We start from the raw sequence: 18,826 nt of genomic DNA on the forward strand, positions 1-18,826 counted from the left end.
GCAATTACATAGGGCACACTAGTACCAGCTGGAGACACTGGGGGGTTCCCTCCGGGTGTAAGGTACCTTCGGGTACAAAGTCTGGGTCAACGAGGAATAGGTGCATGTACTCCCTTGATCAGTAGACAAAGCAACAGCTATAATCCAAGATGCTCGAATAGCATTGACGACAGCTAGCCAGCCTCTTCCTAGAGGCAGGCCCGAGTGATGGTCCTCACGGGGGGTAAATCCCAAACGATAGTGGAATCCACGGTACTTTCCTCCAGCGGTAACGGTACCAAAGCAATATAATCCAACCAGAAATGGTTCTGCAATCGCCGGTGTAGATTCTCCTGTGCACTATACTTCACATTAAACTAGGTTGAACTTGACGTTACTTCACTAAACTCTGACACTTTTACTATCCTATTCGCACATGTTCTAAGTGCTCTATTTAGATGCAAGGTTGCTCACTTCACTTGCACGTTGACTCGTGGTGAAGGTCTTAAGATTTGAACTGAACTACTGCTGTTTACACCTGCGCCGTATTTATACGTAAGGTGACAATCTAGTCCCAACCTGGTCACTTTGGTCCTGAATCACTGCACTGCCAAAGGCATGTTGTAACATGCCCCAAACTCGCCCACTGCACCTGTCTGAGTACGAGACTGCCTGGAGCCTGGGGGGGGGTGTCCAATAGGAGAGCGCATATTACTCTGGTTTGTACACAGGTAAAGGGATATTCCGTGTATATATACAAATAATATACAGGGGATATCAAACGATATACAAATATTATACAAGGGATATCAAGCAATAAATATATATATTCGGTTTAATCTGACCCTTTGTAACAGGCCTGATATTCTATATTCATATTTAAAATTGCATGTGTCTGGATGGCAAGATTCTGTTTTTTTCCACGTCTGGTCAATGTTAGCATAGTGTTATCCACCATCAAAGATGAAAAATAAAAATTCTAAAAAATAAAATGTATATTCTGCTTTGGTTCATTACAATTTATTCAAGCCTAGTAACAGACACAATATGTCTGACACTGGGAATACATTCCATAGATGTCCCTAGATATCAATAACATGCAAATGGATCTTGTAGAAGTGGAGCAATCTTCCATTTACTTAGGTATTATTTTTAGGCGCATTTTCGGAAAATATCGCTAGGGCTTAAGAGGTTAAGAGGTTAAATGTCCAACAGCCATCACTGATATAGATTGTCTGGTCAGTAACATAGTTCTCCCAGTCCATCTGCTCTGTAGTAAGCACAAAATAGATTTTCTGGTATCCCTTCCCACTTTATCCAGTGAGTTAAACCTGATTTCATTAAAACTATCCTGATGGCTCAGATGGTCAGAACAAGACAGTATTATTACAAACAAACAAATAAATAATCAATCAAACAAAGAAACAAACAAACAAACAAACAAATAAATAAATAAAGGATGAACGTGACTAAAACAAACCTGTTTAATGTTTGTGTTTCTTCCCAGGATGCTTTGCTGCAGCTGGCGGCAGTTGTCGATGTTCGCTCACTGCGGGAGGCCCTCCAACACTCTATACAGGAGCTGCTACCTAGCACGGTACACACACATACACACACCTAGCATGGTACACACACACATACACACACCTAGCACGGTACACACACATGTACTGTATACACACTAGGGGTGGAACGGTACGCATTCGAACCGTACACCGTTCGGTACAACCGCCACGGTTCGGGGCATGTGTGTATTGTTCGGTTATTGGGATGCGTTAGCCGCAAGCTAGGCTAACGTTGCGTTAGCCATGAGCTAAGCTAACTAGTGTTAGCCGCGAGCTAACCGTGGAAACGACACCAGTACCATTACCACTGTTTGATAAGAAAGTCTAGTGCTGGTTGAGCATTATGCATACTTTATGTTGATGGCCTTTGTCTATAATGTGGCCACAAAAATAGAAAGGTTTAATTATTTTGTTTGTTTGCTGTACCAAAATCTCTCCTAGCTCTAACCGTCACTGTCAAAATAATGTGCCTGATGTCAAACTGCCTCATTCTTTCAGTTTTGCATGACTACGTCCTTGAGAATAACTGAAAAGTTGGATTATTTTTAGGCTATATATCTTTTTATATAAATTTTTTTTTAATAAAAAACAAAGTATACCGAACTGAAAACTGTGACCCTAAAACCGTGATACGAACCGAACCGTGGATTTTGTGAACCATTCCACCCCTGATACACACACTTAGCATGGTAAACACATACACACAGACACACACACACACACACACACAAACACACACACTCACCTTGCATTGTACACCCACACACACACACGCACGCACGCACGCACACACACACACACACACACACACACACACACACACACACACACACACACACACACACACACACACACACACACACACTTAATACACAGATGGCTCAGAAATTACTTTGATCCCTGGTTTAACAGTGATGTGTGAGGTGTTAATATGTGTGAGAGTTAAATACACCTGCTCATTTAATTACTGAGAGAGAGAGAGAGAGAGAGAGAGAGAGAGAGAGAGAGAGAGAGAGAGAGAGAGAGAGAGAGAGAGAGATAGAGAGAGAGAGAGAGAGAGAGAGAGAGAGAGAGAGAGAGAGAGAGAGAGAGAGAGAGAGAGAGAGAGAGAGAGAGAGAGAGAGAGAGAGAGAGATGGGGACAGGAAGAGAAAGGGATGGAGATTGACAGACCATATGACACAAGGGGGGATGGGTAGATATACATAGATACTGTATAGAGAGAGGTATATACATACTGTACTGTATATAGAGATAGAGGTAGAGAGAGATACAGACACAATACCCTACACACTGAGAAACACCTAAAAGCAAGTGACCTCAACTCTATCATTACAAAGCCAAGACAAAGAGTCCCCTCAGCCAGATAGTCCTGAGGCTCAGCACAAGGCCTCAGAACACAGAAGAATTACTGCTGCTATTGAACCTGGACTGCTACATACCCAATGTGCAATACTGTTGTATACACTTGTCACTTTTACTTTTGCTCACAAATATAAAAACATCATATATGTACTGTATATAGTATTAGTATCACATTATATTAATCTCATTCCATGCTCCCATATCTCCTTCCACTTGTACAATACTGTTGTATACATTTGTTACTTTTGCTTTTACACACAAATCCTATTATTATTATTATAATTATTTACATAGTGTTATATACTTATATTATTCCATGTTTATTCGCTTTTTATCTTTATTTTATCTTTATATGACTAGTGCTCTAATGCGTCTAGTGCTCCTACTGCTGAGCTGACTTGGGCCCCGTTCCCCGTACCTGGATAACTGAGTTAGCCGGATAATTTCCAGTCAAGCCTGACTTAAGCCGGACCTTCCCATTCCCCGACGATCGATTGTCTAAATCACCATGACAACAGATCAAAAAGTTTGAGCCTGGTCAGGAGCAGGGTTAACTTCAGTTAGCCGGATGAACCATGGCCACGCCCCCGCAAAGAAATGACAGCTCGCTTCCTGAAATGATTCTCACAGTCTAGAGAGATCCCATTTATACCATTCTGAATTATGTTTCTGTGCTTCGTTTTCCTAGAGGGGGCTTTTGAAATGTATAATAATAGAACTAAATGCTGATAATAAATCATATTGAGCCTATAGATTTACTTTGTCCTAAATAAAATAATGCACGTCATATACGGCGCTCGGAGTCGCGATACACGCTGCATGTGGTTATTTTAATAACGGCGCATTGCAAATGTGAATCCCGCGGGGATATTTTTAATGAATGAAACCTATCGGCCGTTTGGCTCTGATTAGTTTCATATATTCTCCGCTGTAGATTTGCTTAACGGAGCGCCCGGATTGTGTTTCATTCAAGCATAAAATTGAAGTGTCTATGCGTGGATTGTGGATTTTGTGTGATATTGTAACTGGGATTAAAATGTCTGATGAGATGCGCTGTTTGACGGATTTGAGAAATTGAATGAGCCGTTGACGTCACATTAATGCATTTGAGAATAAAGAGATAAAACTTCATTCAAAAGAAAAAATATTCTAAACACGGGTCTCTCGTCCATTAATGAATAAACAATGAATATATCCCGTCTGGCACAGTGGCGCAGCGGTAGTGCTCAATCCTGGCAACCGGGCGACCGGTGTTCGAAACCCCACGTTTCCAATATAATTTTTTGGAATATAATATTAATGATTATACGCAAAAGTAGCCTAGTTTTAAGTTAAAATATTATAAATCTACATGCATTGAGGATGTCATTCTTTATATAGCTCTCAACGTGCACCAAATTGAATTATTCCTACATTGCAAAAAGAAGGAAAAGACTAGGATTCGAACCCGGGCCGTCTGCGTGAAAGTCAAAACCACAAACCGCCACACCACAGTGCAGACAAGTAAAAGATCCACCATACATCAATCAATGGGTAAGAGAGCCGTATCCTTATTCTGTATAACAGTTTGAACTAATTATTTTCGCTAGCAAGATCTCATTTGATTATTCAATCCATAAACCTACTGCCAGCAGGCAAGTTTAAAGAAATATAATCTGATTGATTGGGGTAATGAGGGACTTAAAATTAGCATATAGATTATGCATTTAACTTGTCGGCGAGGCTATTGAGCCGTACTGCAATCTGTTAATAAAGTTTTAAATCAATTAATCAATCAATGCCGTTAGAAAATCAGAATCTCTGCTATCGATACGTGCTGGCTTTTCAACTGAAGCGGCCGCGCGCACTTATCCTGGGTCTCAAGTCTGGTTCGAGTTAACAAGACTGAATCCACCTTCGAGGAACAGGAAAATCCCGGCTTCAAACATCGGGTTAATTGAATCTGGATAATGGGACTCTTGATCGACTTAGTTGAACCAGGTACGGGGAATAGGACCCAGTTCTCTCATCCAACCCATTTCATTGTACCGTTGACCCTGTGTTAACATACGGAACAAAACCTTGTAACTCCTTTTTTTTTTTATCAACTCAGTAGATCATCCTCCATGTGTGTGTGGTTTTACAAAGTCTACACAATGGGAAAGCATTAAACCAATCATCTGTCTAAACCTCGTAACTCTATTCGCCCTCAAATCTGTGTTCGTTTTTTTCATCTGCTGAAAAGTTGGGTTTTTGGAGTTACAAGGTTTTGTTCCGCCAGCAGCGATATGACTAATAAAGAAACTTGACATTGTGTTAACATCAGTGTTAATTTAGTCAATGAAAATTATGACTAAATATGGTCGTCAACGAAGCTTTTTCCCCTGACGAAAACGAGACGAGATGTCACGTTAATGTAGATCATGTGACACTAACGTGACGAAATTATTCATGCAATGTTGTTGACTAAAAACTACGACACAAAATGTAGTTTGCAAATTAAAATCTTGCTAAACGTTTATTCAACATCAACTTCAACGTCAACACTGTTTACTTGCTACTTGCTAGCTAACAGGAACTCGTTTGCCAACAGGAAAGTAACAAACGTAATTGTCTGTGCGGAACCCTTATCCCCAACACATCGTTCCGTGGGTGAATTATTGTAATGTTCTGGGGTTTTGTGTGTCGTTCTAGTTGTATGGTCTTAGGGGCACCACTGTTATGCTGGGGGTGTTGTTTCCCCCCGGGAGATATAGGAGGACGGACCGGATGTTATGTTGTTGTTGTGAAGCTAGCGTATTAGCAGGTAGCTGTGTTGTGTATGAGAAGGGAAGTATCAACCTGTAAAACCCCATAGGGAGGTGTAGTCTGACGTCACTGGTTGTTCCACCCGTATAGGGATTTATCATTGGGAAAATGGATTATTGGCTATTGTAACAATTCTGCCGCATGAACATTGGCAAGCTTTCCATTTTTGCACAAAATGAGTTCCCTTCTACCACTAACATTATTGTTTAAGCATTTTTGGTTGAAATAAAGGTAGTTATAAGGTTTTTAATTTGTTGTAAAAAAATAACGATAGGTTATGTATATAACCTAGTTATATGAGTATTGGCTGAGCGTCCCGCTCAAGCCTATTGAGATACCCCTTATCTCCTTGTACCTACTGTACACCACCACGAACACAACTTATACACCCACACCTGACCGGGTCCCGCCTCTATGGAGGCGTAGCCTATAAGACCATGGTCCTGGTCACCAAACACCCTTCCTCGCCAAAATCCCGTTCCAGTAAAAGATCCCTCAAAAGGGAACTCAGGGCCGCTTAGAGCAGGACGCTCAGCCAATACTCATATCTACTCATACCTATCGTTATATTTCGTATGGCTTATCGCGTCCCGCTCAAGCCTATTGAGATATGGGTTAGAGCGGACGCGAGACCCGACAGATGTACCCCCTGAGGACCCGTAAGCCCACATCAAGGGGTGCGGGGAGCCCTGTCACCCCATCCTTCCTAATGAGGGGGGGTGCAGTCAACTCCACCTGAGTGCGAACAAGAGGGAACTAGAACCCCTTGAACACACAGCACAGGCGGAACCACGTATGACCTAACACACTGTGGCCCATACCCACACACTCCTGCTACCCTACCAAAGGACGGGAAGCAGGAAAGGCCACAGACCCCAGAACCGCCTGGGAGACAGAACCCCCGGTCATGTCCATGAGGTAAAACCTTACAAAGGGGCCCAGGGAGGACCATGATCCTCCACCAAAGCCCCACCCAGGAGAGTGACAGAGGCAGCCACCCCACGAGTGGAGTGCGCCCTGACGCCCCCAGGGGGATCCTGCCCAGCCAACGTGTAGCAGAGGGCAATGCCCTCGCACAACCAATGGGACAGGCGTTGTTCGATAGTGCCTTACCGGCATGAGAACCACCGTGACAGACAAAAGCTGAACGGTGACCCCGAGGTCCTGAGTACGGCTGAGGTAATTCCCAAAGCACGGACCGGACATGACAGGTGAAGGCCCGCATCTAACTCACTACCGTGAGGAGGCGGATGAAACGCCTGAACCACAATATCCCTGGAGCAGAAGAACTCCGGATATTTACAGGCATGAAGGCAGGATTAGGCCGCAGAGTGGCACCGCAATCGGACGAAAGACATACCTGGACGCACTCTGGACATACCGAGAGAGCACAAAGCACACCCACGCGTCAGCGGAGGTGACGGCCAGCAAGAACGCGGTCTTGAACGACAGCTGTTCCAACGGCGCCTGCTCGAGCGGCTCAAACGGGGCCAAGGACAACCGACCGAGGACCAATTGAAGATCCCAAGTCGGAGCCAAGGAGCGTTGCACCGGCTTAACGCGTCGAGCGCCAAGCGGGAAACGCTTCACAAGAGGGTGGCTGAACAAGACATCCCCTCAAATCCCTCATGATAGGCGGATATAGCTGCTGCATATACCCTCACCGTCGAAGCCGACAGTCTATCAAGGAGAGACTGGAGGTAACTAAGGACAGCATCCAGGGGGCAGGAGACTGGGTCCCGGCCCCCCGCCTTACACCACACTTGGAACATACGTCATCTGCCCACGTAAGCGCGACAGTGGAGGGAGCATGCGCATTCCGGATGGTAACACCATCAGGATCAAGAACCTGCGCCCCTCAACGTACCCGTCCCAACAACTGACCTAACAGATGTATGGGGAAGAATCCCAGGCGGCACGGCATCGGTCCCAGACCTGCCTGGCTATGTCCGGACGTAATCCCCACCAGTCAGGATGAGGACCGCCCCGCGACAGTACACCTGTACCCACATTCTCCCTGCCGGGGATGTGGGGACCCCTCAGGCCGCGCAGATGGAGGATGCCCATAGCCAGCCGCCCGCCGCCTGGTGCAGACGGGGGGAGCGTACTCCTCCCTGTCTGTCGATACACGACACTGACGTCGTATCGTCCGTCCTGATCAACACCGTTTGAGGACCAGAAGGACCGCTTTCAACACCAACACATTGAACGTAGCGCAGACCGGGCAGCATGGTTTGCCAGCTGCCCCCTACTGCGTTGGCTCGACGCGTCACCAGCGAGGGAGGCGTCGGTGAAAAATGTGACGTGAGACAGCGCCGTAACCGTCCTAGGACGGAACCTCCCGAGCGTGTTGACAACACGCTCTGAGAGGGATGCCCATAGCCCTCCAACCGTTGACTGGGAAGAGGAGTACTCTACTTCCAGTCTACAGCAACCCCAGGCTGGTAGGGACCTGCCTGGTACGAGACCTGACGATCCACCTTGACCGCGAAGGACCCGAACGTCGTCAGGGCAGAATACACTCCGTAACCCCTGACGACGCAGAGGCCCCCGTGCGGCCTCCACGCACTTGGTGAAGATGCGGGGAGCCAGAGAAAACCGAACGGCAGCCTCTGGTACTCATACAAGATCCAATCTCTGTGGACGAAGCAAGCCATCGTCGTGGCGTTCTCCGTCCACAGAGATTGGATCTTGTTGACCAGAGCTGTCACTGCTGGAGACCCTGACAATAGGGTCTGTACCAAACCCGAAAAAGGGGGGTGTTGTGAAGGGCCAGATTAAACCGAATATATATATTTATTTATATATATATATTTAATTGTATTTGTATATTCTCTAATATTCCCTGATATCCCTTGTATATTCCTTGTACAATATGCATTGAATATCCATTTTAGCCTACTGAACATCCCATAATAGTCTCCATTCTACTATTGGTCGAGACCTTGGTGCCAGGCTGCCATACCCCTCAGACCCAGTTCAAACGTACCGCTCGACATGTACGAACAAGTCCTAGTTCCGCGTAGGAATTTGGCTACCGCACCACTAATGGGACTATTTGTTCATAGTGCGTATATATACTGCGCTACTAAAGTAGGACTTTCTTTTCAGTCCAGTTTCTTACCCTCCAATAGAGTCACAGACGTAAAGCCTCCCCGCGATGCCACGTGTGGGAGTAAGGCCAAGTTCGGCCTACCATCGGTATTGAGACATTGTGTATATTAATATTTGAATAGTCATATTTGGCACTATATCGTCGAGTTGGACGTAGTCTATTAAGCTAATAATAGTCTGTTAATATATAGTGCTTCGTGCGGTGAGAATACTACCGTAGTCAGTACCCCATCGTTTCGGACAGAGAACTGGCTGCTTACCCAGGGTGGTTGACCCTATGTGAAGCTGCACCCGAGGAGCCCCAGAGCCGACGAGCGAGTGGACCTGTATACCGGATTATTCTACCGACGACAGCCCGCCTTCCCAGGCACGGATTATGCTTTGGATACTTTGATTATTCTATGGATAAAGACCCCCGACACTACCGTGTGTTGGAACCCCCCCCCCTGGAGAGGACGCAAGGTGAGGAGACGCTCTGCAAGACGAGGTCTCTCCACATCTCTCCCCCGTGGACCGGAGAGAGCCGGCCCACAAAGAGTCCACCTGCTTTCATCTGTGGTCCAAGGATCGCCGGCGCATTGAACGGCACTACAGTGGGTTCACCTGGGATACCCTTGGCCGGACGAGGCAGCTGGATTCTACCCCCCCCCCCCCCTCCTACTCCTGTCGGCTTACAAGCGACCGGATTAACCCCCTCTAGTGTATCCAGCCTATAATCATTAAAGTATCATTGCTGTTATTCCTTAACTATTCCAGGTCGTATATTTACCACCTGCGCCTTCAGAGATTGGACATTATCTATTGATATACCGACGAATACTCCTTGCCATAAAAGTGCATACTATTTCAATTCATAAATGTAATTAAGTGATTAAGTGTTTATCCTACACACCATCGCTGTGTAGGAAATAAAGACCTGTTTCTAATTCGTACATTTGTGTTGGATCCGTTTCATCTACGTGAGAGTGTTCATGATAATATATTTATGCCGTGTACTGGGTGGCCGAATATTAAGTACAAAGGTAGTGGTAGTAAGTATCATATCTAGTAATACAGTCAGGGAATTGTACCCCTCAGTTACAGGGGGCGTTGTGTAAACACAAGTCCCCGCCTCAGCGTTCTCTCCATCCACCTCGACATATGGTACTGCCGTAGTCATATGTGATGACACTCCCAACGCACCCGCCGCCATGTGGCGCAGGTCCGCCAGGAACTGTAGATAGTTGGCCCGGTCGCGTGAATATTTTAGGCAACCAACTTGTGTTTAGCGTTTCTCTGATCGGCCACTACGCCCATGTGACCGCGGCAGCGCGAGAGAGCTGCAGCGCGGAAATAGGCTGTCTATTGCCTCGTGCTGCAGTGCGGACATAGGCTGTCTATTGCCATTCTCTAAGACAAACTCTAACCTTAACCAGCTCCTTAACAGCGCCTAAACTTAACCCTTCTAACCTTAACCAACTCCGAAACAATGCCTAACCTTAACCTTAACCATAACCAACTCCGAAACAATGCCTAACCTTAACCTTAACCATAACCAACTCCGAAAGAATATTGCCATTCTCTAAGACAAACTCTAACCTTAACCAGCTCCTTAACAGCGCCTAAACTTAACCCTTCTAACCTTAACCAACTCCAAAACAATGCCTAACCTTAACCTTAACCAACTCCGAGACAATGCTTAAAGTTAACATGCCTAAACTTAACCGGCAAAAGAATGCACGTTAAAAAAAATAAAAATAAAAAATTGAAGGGAATCGAACTTGTCACCAACGGACTGCAGGATCCACAGCAAGGCAGCGCTACCAATTGAGCTAGTTCTGGATGTTAAAAAAGGGGGGATTACTGCTACATAATGCTGCCGCGACAGAGCTCCGCGGCAGAGCGCGGCTAGACACAAGTTGGTTGCCTTTAATATTTAGGCGGCCCGGTCCCACCCGCTGTGCGTAGCCAACCCTGGAACCGTGCGAGCAGAGCGTTCCGTGTCGGGACATCTGACCCTGACACCACCCATGAGGCAATCGCACCCAAGGGGGGACCCCGACAGAAAGGGCCGGTTTGATACGATATGTGAAAAAAGCCCCCCCACTGAACACCCCTCCAGAACATGCTGAGGAGTTGTTCTGCAGCCGGACATGCAAGGTGTAAGGACCCCATGGGTTCCTACACACCATAGCCCTGCAGTGATATTACTACCACCCAAATCACGCGTGCCTGCGAGACCACTGCCAATCTTTCAGGAGTGGGAGGCACCAACATGATACCTGGCCTGGCGAAGGCGAGGCCGGGGAAGCCCGCACTGTGTGCCTCAAAAGGTTTCGAGCCCCCCTGCTGACAACACTTATAGTTGACAGACGTAACACCAGGCTCAACCAACACAGCTTATGGTGTGGGAGCCGCTTGACAGCACAACATTCTCACGGACAGACCCAGGCTCAGCCATCAACTGGGTGGCAGCCCCTGTCCCCATGAGAAGCGAAAAGTGGGGCCGCCCGCGCTTCAACAAAGGCACACGGCCCGCAGCCAAAGGAAACAATCAGAGCCCACTTTTTCCGCTGGTGTTGGGGAAGGGAGTGATCGGAGAGCGGGCTGCTCGCGGCAGGACGGTGACGGCTTGTTGTTCAAGCCGAACCCATCCAACATGGCCGATCCCTCAGCCGCCAAGGCTGTCGGCCTTGTGGACACCTGTCGATTCAACGCCCAGGATACCTCCGGATATTGCCGCTGACGAGGCCGTGCTCTCTCTTCTTCTGGCTGCACGGTGTGAGGCGGTGTGGGGCCTAGGACAATACCGCCCGCGCTCCAGCAGAAGACCAAAATCCCCTGCGGAGAGGGGAACCCTGAGCGGTTATAGCTTGCGGCTGGGTCAAAGCTAATAACGTCAACAACCTTGCGCGATGTGTCGACGTCGGCTGGCCCTCAAGGCCCCGCCACCAGACACCATTTTTTTTATAGAAAAAACAGCAATTGGAACACAGTTCTAATCGCTGCCAATTCCATACCGTGGCGGTACAGGCTTTAGCAGCCCACCAGCCACTTGCCAGGCCGACCCACGCATGGCGTCGGCCGGGCGGGGCACTGTTTCAATATGTCAAAAGCAAAGGACTGATGTTAACACGGAGCACCATTGGTGGTTGCAAACAGCAACCTCCACTGTGGTGTGCACCATGAAAGGGTTAAATGAATAAAAGAACTAAACCACAAAATACTGTAGAATGAGCAAACCCATATACACAACGTTAAGGGGATGCGGACCAGAGCGAACTAGTCCCGCCTTCATTCAAAATATTCACAACAGCACACCAGCCCTAGCTTAGCCCATTTACCAAAAAAGGTAAACAAAGCCCCCCCCCGCATACTCCCCCAATAGACACCGATTGACCGTCAGCATGCATGGTTGAGAGGAGAGAAAGCTGTAGCATAGACAGACCTTCTCATAGCAGAGTGACAGAACAAAACAGTAGCCCCTATACTACTACAGCCTAGCGTGAGGCGATGTGGAACCCAGATCAACAACCGCCTGCGCACAACACGCAACATGTTTACAATGTCGGCTGGACCCACTGCCCCACTACCCGACGCCAATGTGGATAGGAACTAGCCAGCTGAGCCCCAACCCGCCGTTAAGTCCCATCCTGCAGTAGTATAGCTCTACTGCTACACCGCCGAGCTCACGCATCGGCTCCCAGATGGGGACACCGTTCAACAGACCCCGCCGGAACACAAAGGTAACGTACCTGGCTAGGCTACCTAGCCACGGCCTACCCTGTTGTCAACCCATTTACCCGTAAAAAGGTAAATAGGACTCAGCAAAACCCCCACATCAGCTACCGACTGACCTTCATTGATGAACCGGGCAAGAGGAGGGAGAAGTGACAACATCTCACGGCGGAGACATTAGAACAGCGTAGCAGTAGAGTTCAGCATGTAGCATTAGTATTAGCATGTAGCTAGCATTAGTTGTTTAACAGCACGCTTGCAGGACCGTTTGGAACCCGTTCACCGCAGTGAACGTTCACCAAACCATCCCCCCCTGGCGCCGACATGTGTAACAACAACCCAGCATTACTAACACTAATACTCGTGCTTAATGACACAGGGCTCACCGTTGTACAACCCGGCTCGATAGCCAACCTTGTACGCTGCACCTTGATCTGGCTGCCGACAGATGAGGAACATCAACATAGGCCCGTCGTGTCGCTGAAACATGCCTCGAAGATGCCAGGGGCACGCAACCTCCGGTAAGCTTTCAACATTACGCAATTCCTCCAATCTTTTTGATACTACTAGTTACATAAGGTGCATTGCATCCAATATGATGGAACGAAAATAGAGGAAGGGTGTTTGGTGACCAGGACCATGGTCTTATAGGCTACGCCTCCATAGAGGCGGGACCCGGTCAGGTGTGGGTGTATAAGTTGTGTTCGTGGTGGTGTACAGTAGGTACAAGGAGATAAGGGGTATCTCAATAGGCTTGAGCGGGACGCGATAAGCCATACGAAATATAACTACATTTACCAGTAGGCAGCCTGTTGTTAAAGCCCAACCTCCAGGTTAAACCCTACTCTGCAATTATGGGTAGTTTACATCATTGGTATCTAGTTTAATTATTTATTTTTTTCCATTTGACGCCGGAAATTTCACTCAGAAATGGTTAAAAAGGTCTACGCACGAATAACATGCACGAGCAAATCTAAAAGCTTATCAGACGCTAGCACGGCCGTGACGTCACTTCAGGAGCACGGCCGTGACGTCACTTCACGAAACGTATGCCTTTTGCCCGTCCAGGTCATAGTACTACTCGATATATGGCGCTGGCTAACGTTAGCATTATGTCTACTGTCGTGAACCATTTGAGATCGGGGCATGTAGAGGAGTTTGGGGAACGAGTAAAATCATGTGCAGGTCCTCTTTTCAGACCTGTGTGGCAAAGCACTGCACACGCATCATGCAAGCTACACGTCGCTGCATGTTGATCAATGGTGGCCCACTCGGTGCATCACAGTGGGCTACTATTGTGCTAACAACAACCGCGGTGTCCGGCTTGTCGGCCGGCATGAGTGCTCGATTTGGGGTGGTTCTCTCCTCTTTGTGTGCCCCCGTTCGCGCGGGTGTCCTGCCGGGGAGCTTGTGGACGCGACAACAGCGGCGGCCGTAGGGTGTTTGAGGCTGTAGCGTTAGTTAGCTCATAGCTATCGTGTACCACTAGCGTTACGGCGGGCTCGAGCACCCTACGGCTGCCGCCGTTGTCGCGTCCATGGGCTCCCCGGCAGGGTACCCGTGGGGACAGGGGTGTACAGAGAGGAGAGAACCATTTTGTGTCGGGCGTTCTTGCCGGCCAGCGAGCCGGACGTCGGGATATGTTGTTAGCACAATAGCTACCAAGCTAAGCTATGTTAGCTTCTAACGGTGTATACACAATATGTACAACGACACAATGATTTACATTATTACAAATATGGTAACGTGGTTGTGGCTTTTACAAATAGTGGTTAGCTTTAGAGATGGATGGCTATGATCACGGAGCAATAGTGTTGTTAGGTGAAACAGATACATTTTCATTCGGCTAGTAGTAGCAAGGCTCTCTGCCTGCAGTGCCTGCCACTAGCTGTGTGTGACTCTCAGAGCCCCCTGGTGAGCCCCCTGGTGCCCTGCACCTGTTGTGACGACATCATTTCGATTACACGCGCAAGTTATGAACCATTGATTAAAATATCCACGTGCGTGGTGATTGTGTTGGGCAGACAAAATGTTTGATAAAAACGCTAAAACTGGGTCAATTTCAATACTTTTTTTTCCTTCTTCATGAAAGTCACCGTTGGCCTAGTCCACATTGTTCATTGAACAAAAATACAACATGAAGGTTGGCCTTTAAGTAGGCAGCTGTCGCCTACCTCATGTCACGGCAAGCTGATACATATTAGCTAGCTAGCTAATGTTAACGTTACCCCACTAAACGTACTAGACGTTAGCATTATGTCTACTGTCGTGAACCATTTTAAAACGGGGCATGTAGAGGAGTTTCGGGAACGAGTAAAATGAGCAGGTCCTCTTCTCAGACCTGTGGGGCAAGCACTGCACACGCATCATGCCGGCTAGCAAGCTAGCTAGCTCCCTATGTTCCCCGGGTCCTATGTTCCCCGGGTTCTATGTTCCCCGCTTCTTTTTAAAAGAAAGGGTCCTATGTTCCCCGCTCCCGAAATAAAGGTTCTATGTTCCCCGGTCCCGCCCGCTCCCGAACGCTCCCGAACAAGGCTCTATGTTCCCCGCAGCTCGCCACCAAGGCTGCCCGTAAGAGCGCACCGGCTATTGGCACGTAGGCTAAGATTCGCACGTAGGGCTATCAAAGATATTATTGTAGCGTTCTGTCATACCATCATTGAAGAATGAGGAGAGTTTTATGTTTCTTTTGTGTCGTTTAATTCCAGACTCAACCGTTACATACAGGTCCAAAACGCTTGTTATGTCCACACAGCTGTTCTCTCGCGTGTAACCATGACAACAACATAACTTCCGGTGCCCCTCCTATATATCCCGGGGGGGAAACAACCCTATCGGGAAATGTCCGTCAGTCACTTGAGTATTTTAAAGTGTTTTTGATTGTACGGTGTACCACAGTTTCATATTAATGTACCATTTCATATTAATGTACTTATATACAGGCATTTATATACAGGTAAGTTCTGTTTCAGCATCATCTGCACTGTACTTCACTTCGTGCACGTGCACTGAATACAAAATTCAACCATGTACCTTTACATCCCAACATTCGTCTGGCCACACCCCCATCCGCTTACCTTCATAAGCAGGTGTGTGGTCACCTACTCGCCTCCTTCTTCACTTTCACCACAAGGAAGTGCCTTCGGTAGATCCCCACTTGACGAGGTTGTTAGTAGAAGAAAGTTGGAAAACAAAAGAACGGGGAGATAAGTTGACATCATATCTTTATTTTCTCTCTCACTATTTCGAGAAAATACGGCGATATTGTCTTCGTTACTGGAGTGTCTGGAAGATGATGATCATTCTGACCTTCAACGGCTGTTTCGTATTAGGAGCTCACGCCGCTGACATGCTCCCCAGCTACAGTCCTCCTTGCTGCGGCTGGATGGGTTTGGCCCTCCGGCCATACAGCTGGACTGTGGGAAGCACCGACTGTTGTGAGAAGCGGTTGTTTCCAGGGTGGGGTACGTACTGTTTTGCTTGCGAGCTCTGGTTGTTGTTGATGCTGTGGGGGTTAGCTGACAATTTTACGAAACTCAGACTCCAGACTGGGGTCCTCTGCTCGGCTTAAACGGCGGTCGTTGAAAACTGTGTTTGACATTCTTTTTCTTTTCCCTCTTAAGGATGGGGAGGGACTTGGACAGCGGCCTGTCTGAAGTGTGGCTTGTTATATCGTTGTGTACAGTTCAGGTGATAGCTGCTTAGCTGGCGTGCTAGTTGTGGCCTACTGTGTAGCCAGTCAGCTGTTAGCTGCGGCGCTAGCTCGCTGTGTTTACCAGGCTAGTAAACGTTAGCTTGTTGCTATCAGTCGGACGGCTGTTAGCTTAATGCTACACGGTTGATACGATACTGTGACTATAACATGCCTTAAAACACTCTGACTACGACGTCATCTTTGACAGAGGATGTTAGTCGACCCTACACCCGGTTGCCAGTGCCAGCGAGGACTTCGTCAACATGGAGAACGGCGGCTGGGTGGCGTTGCGGACATACCCTCGTCACCGGCGCAGGAGGTGCTGGGTTCAACTTGGTGTCCCGTTAACCTGTGTTGCGGTTCTTTCGGCCTGCGTTCTGGGTGAAGGTAGGAGTCCCGACCGGACTTTAAACACTTCTTCTTTTCTTCCCTTCTAAATGTTTTGTAATAACGATGTTTCCAAAATATGTGTTGCTGCAATACATTGAGGATACGACGCGTGTTGTGTGTGAATTGTCTTGTCGCTGGTATAGCTTCTCTCTGCAGTGAATCAGCGTTGTTTTTTACGTGTGTAAAAATGAACTGGTTTGGTTGTGATGAAAACATGTGTGTACCGTGGGTGAACTCACAACTAAGAGGGTTAATTAAACCTGTAAAGCTATGCTTAGTGACATGTGATTGAGGAATGAATCTTTTTCTCAGCCTGTGATGACAATGAACAGTATGTTCACACATTAACAGAGGTGCCTGTTTGCCTTGGTCGTATCAAGGGTAAGATAAAAGGGGTGTCCCCCCGGTTTCCCTGGGGCTTCCCCCCCTCCTCTCAGACATGTTGGTTACAATATATTGTGTCACTGTGTTTGTGGGGATACGATGTAACCCTCAGCTTAATTGCTGGGGTTGTGCTTTCCGCTTGAGAAACAATTTTTTCCTAAAGAAAATATTGTTTGGTCACTTATCATGTGTGCTTAGCAAGGCCTGTGGCCAATACATAATCGAGGATTCTGTATTCTCTCGTTATGAAAAACGGCGTTCCTCTGTAAGAGTGTACTTTGCCATTTTTTTTTATGATGAAGGGTTGTGTGTGTCTTGTGATCTACAACTGGGTTAGGTTTGGCCCACAGAAGCACATGTGTAAGTCTGGTACCGGGGCTCTTAAGGGGCCCTCTCTGTTCTGTGTTTTTTCCTTAGTAAAAATCAGATAGCAGGTTAGCACATGAGCTATGTGAGGCTGTTCGATGCTTCATGTAGCAGGCTATGACTGTGTCATGCTCTACTTGTCATTACATCGTATCATGGGTGTGGGGTCGTAAAGGGGTGAACTGGTAATCCTTTCCTCCCCTTTTCTGATTGGTCAGGGGTTAAAACCTCCTGTCCTTCAAGGTACCTGTCACGTTGCTGCTCGGCACGTTACAGGGTAAGAGGGGGGGGGGGAGTTTCCTGGTCCCACACCCTGGAAGATTGGGCGTGTGCACCGCGGAAATTCCCCCGCCATAGAGTACGTCACTGAGCGCGTCTCTGTTGGTAAGACTTCCGTGGGTTGTTCAGGTCCATGTTATGGATCTGTTTCAGGGAGTTGTCAGAGCTCCTCCTCACGAAGCTCCTCCTCGGGGAGAAGTGCCTTCTGTGAGTTCGGACTCTCCTTCCCTGTGAGGGAGCCTCCTCAGAGTTTCAGAGCCTCCTCCTCAGATTGTCAAGGTGAGTAGAACTTCAAAAAGGAGTTCTGCTCTATTGTGTGTGTATTCGATTCAATTCGATTATTGAGTGTGTATTGGTTCAGTGCCTCCTCCTCGGAGAGCCCTAACCCAAGTGTTACATAGCTCAATGTTGCAATATATTCTTTTCAATCTATACAGCTCACGTGGGAAGTCTCTCTGGGGATTTCCGTCTCCTCCCTGTGGCGAGGGTGGTAGGATGTACAAATGTAAACAATTATTACTATCGCGCTGGTCCAGGTCAGTTAACCCGTTGTCCGCCGGGGTTGCAGATCTGCTGTTCTGGTACCCTGAGGGACTTGTGCTTTTTTCGGGGGGAAAAATGCTGGGTCGGCCCGGGTGTCACAGGGTTAGGCGTTATGGAGACCCTTTGTTGGGTACGTGTTGTACTCTGCACTATCGTAATGGCTTACGGCCATACCAACCTGTACACGCCCGATCTCGTCCGATCTCGGAAGCTAAGCAGGTTCGGTCCTGGTTAGTACTTGGTTGGGAGACCGCCTGGGAATACCAAGTGCAGTGAGCTTAGGGCTGGTTCTCCATTCTTTTCGCTCCTCTCTCACGCGTGTCGAAGAGGGGGCTGTTGGGGTGGTCTATTGGACCTCATCTGGTAACCCTGTGTGCTTCCCAAGCTGCCGGGCCCGGTCCGAAGTAATGTTTTGTCGACCCGTAGGCCTGGAATAACCCTTTTTTGGAAACTGAAACACTTGTACTGCGGTATAGCCAGTGTATACCCGCAGGTGTGTTTTGGAGTTTTTTCTTGAGGGGTTATTGGAACAACCACCGTCTGTGTACCGAGAGGGTGGTTGATTCCCTGGTGTGTTGGAGCAGAGTCAACTCCCGGGTTACCCGGTTGAGTGTGCCCCTGCACGTTCATGACGTCTGCCAATC

The 18,826-nt window shown here is 47.8% G+C and overlaps 1 protein-coding gene across 1 annotated transcript in view; it reads left to right on the forward strand.

The window, feature by feature from the left end:
* Nucleotides 1-1,333: 1,333 nt before the first annotated feature.
* The window catches only part of pde2a (phosphodiesterase 2A), a gene marked incomplete at its 5' end in the record, with an annotated part of 420,725 nt that continues 403,232 nt past the window's right edge, over nt 1,334-18,826 (forward strand). Inside the window, 2 exons of the mRNA XM_084308457.1 lie at nt 1,334-1,345; nt 1,487-1,576. Of these exons, the coding sequence (XP_084164583.1) occupies nt 1,334-1,345; nt 1,487-1,576 (102 nt within the window). The remainder of the gene's footprint in view (nt 1,346-1,486; nt 1,577-18,826) is intronic.

The sequence above is a fragment of the Notolepis coatsorum genome, assembly GCF_963971535.1.
Source record: "Notolepis coatsorum genome assembly, chromosome: 1".
Taxonomy (NCBI): Eukaryota; Metazoa; Chordata; class Actinopteri; order Aulopiformes; family Paralepididae; genus Notolepis; species Notolepis coatsorum.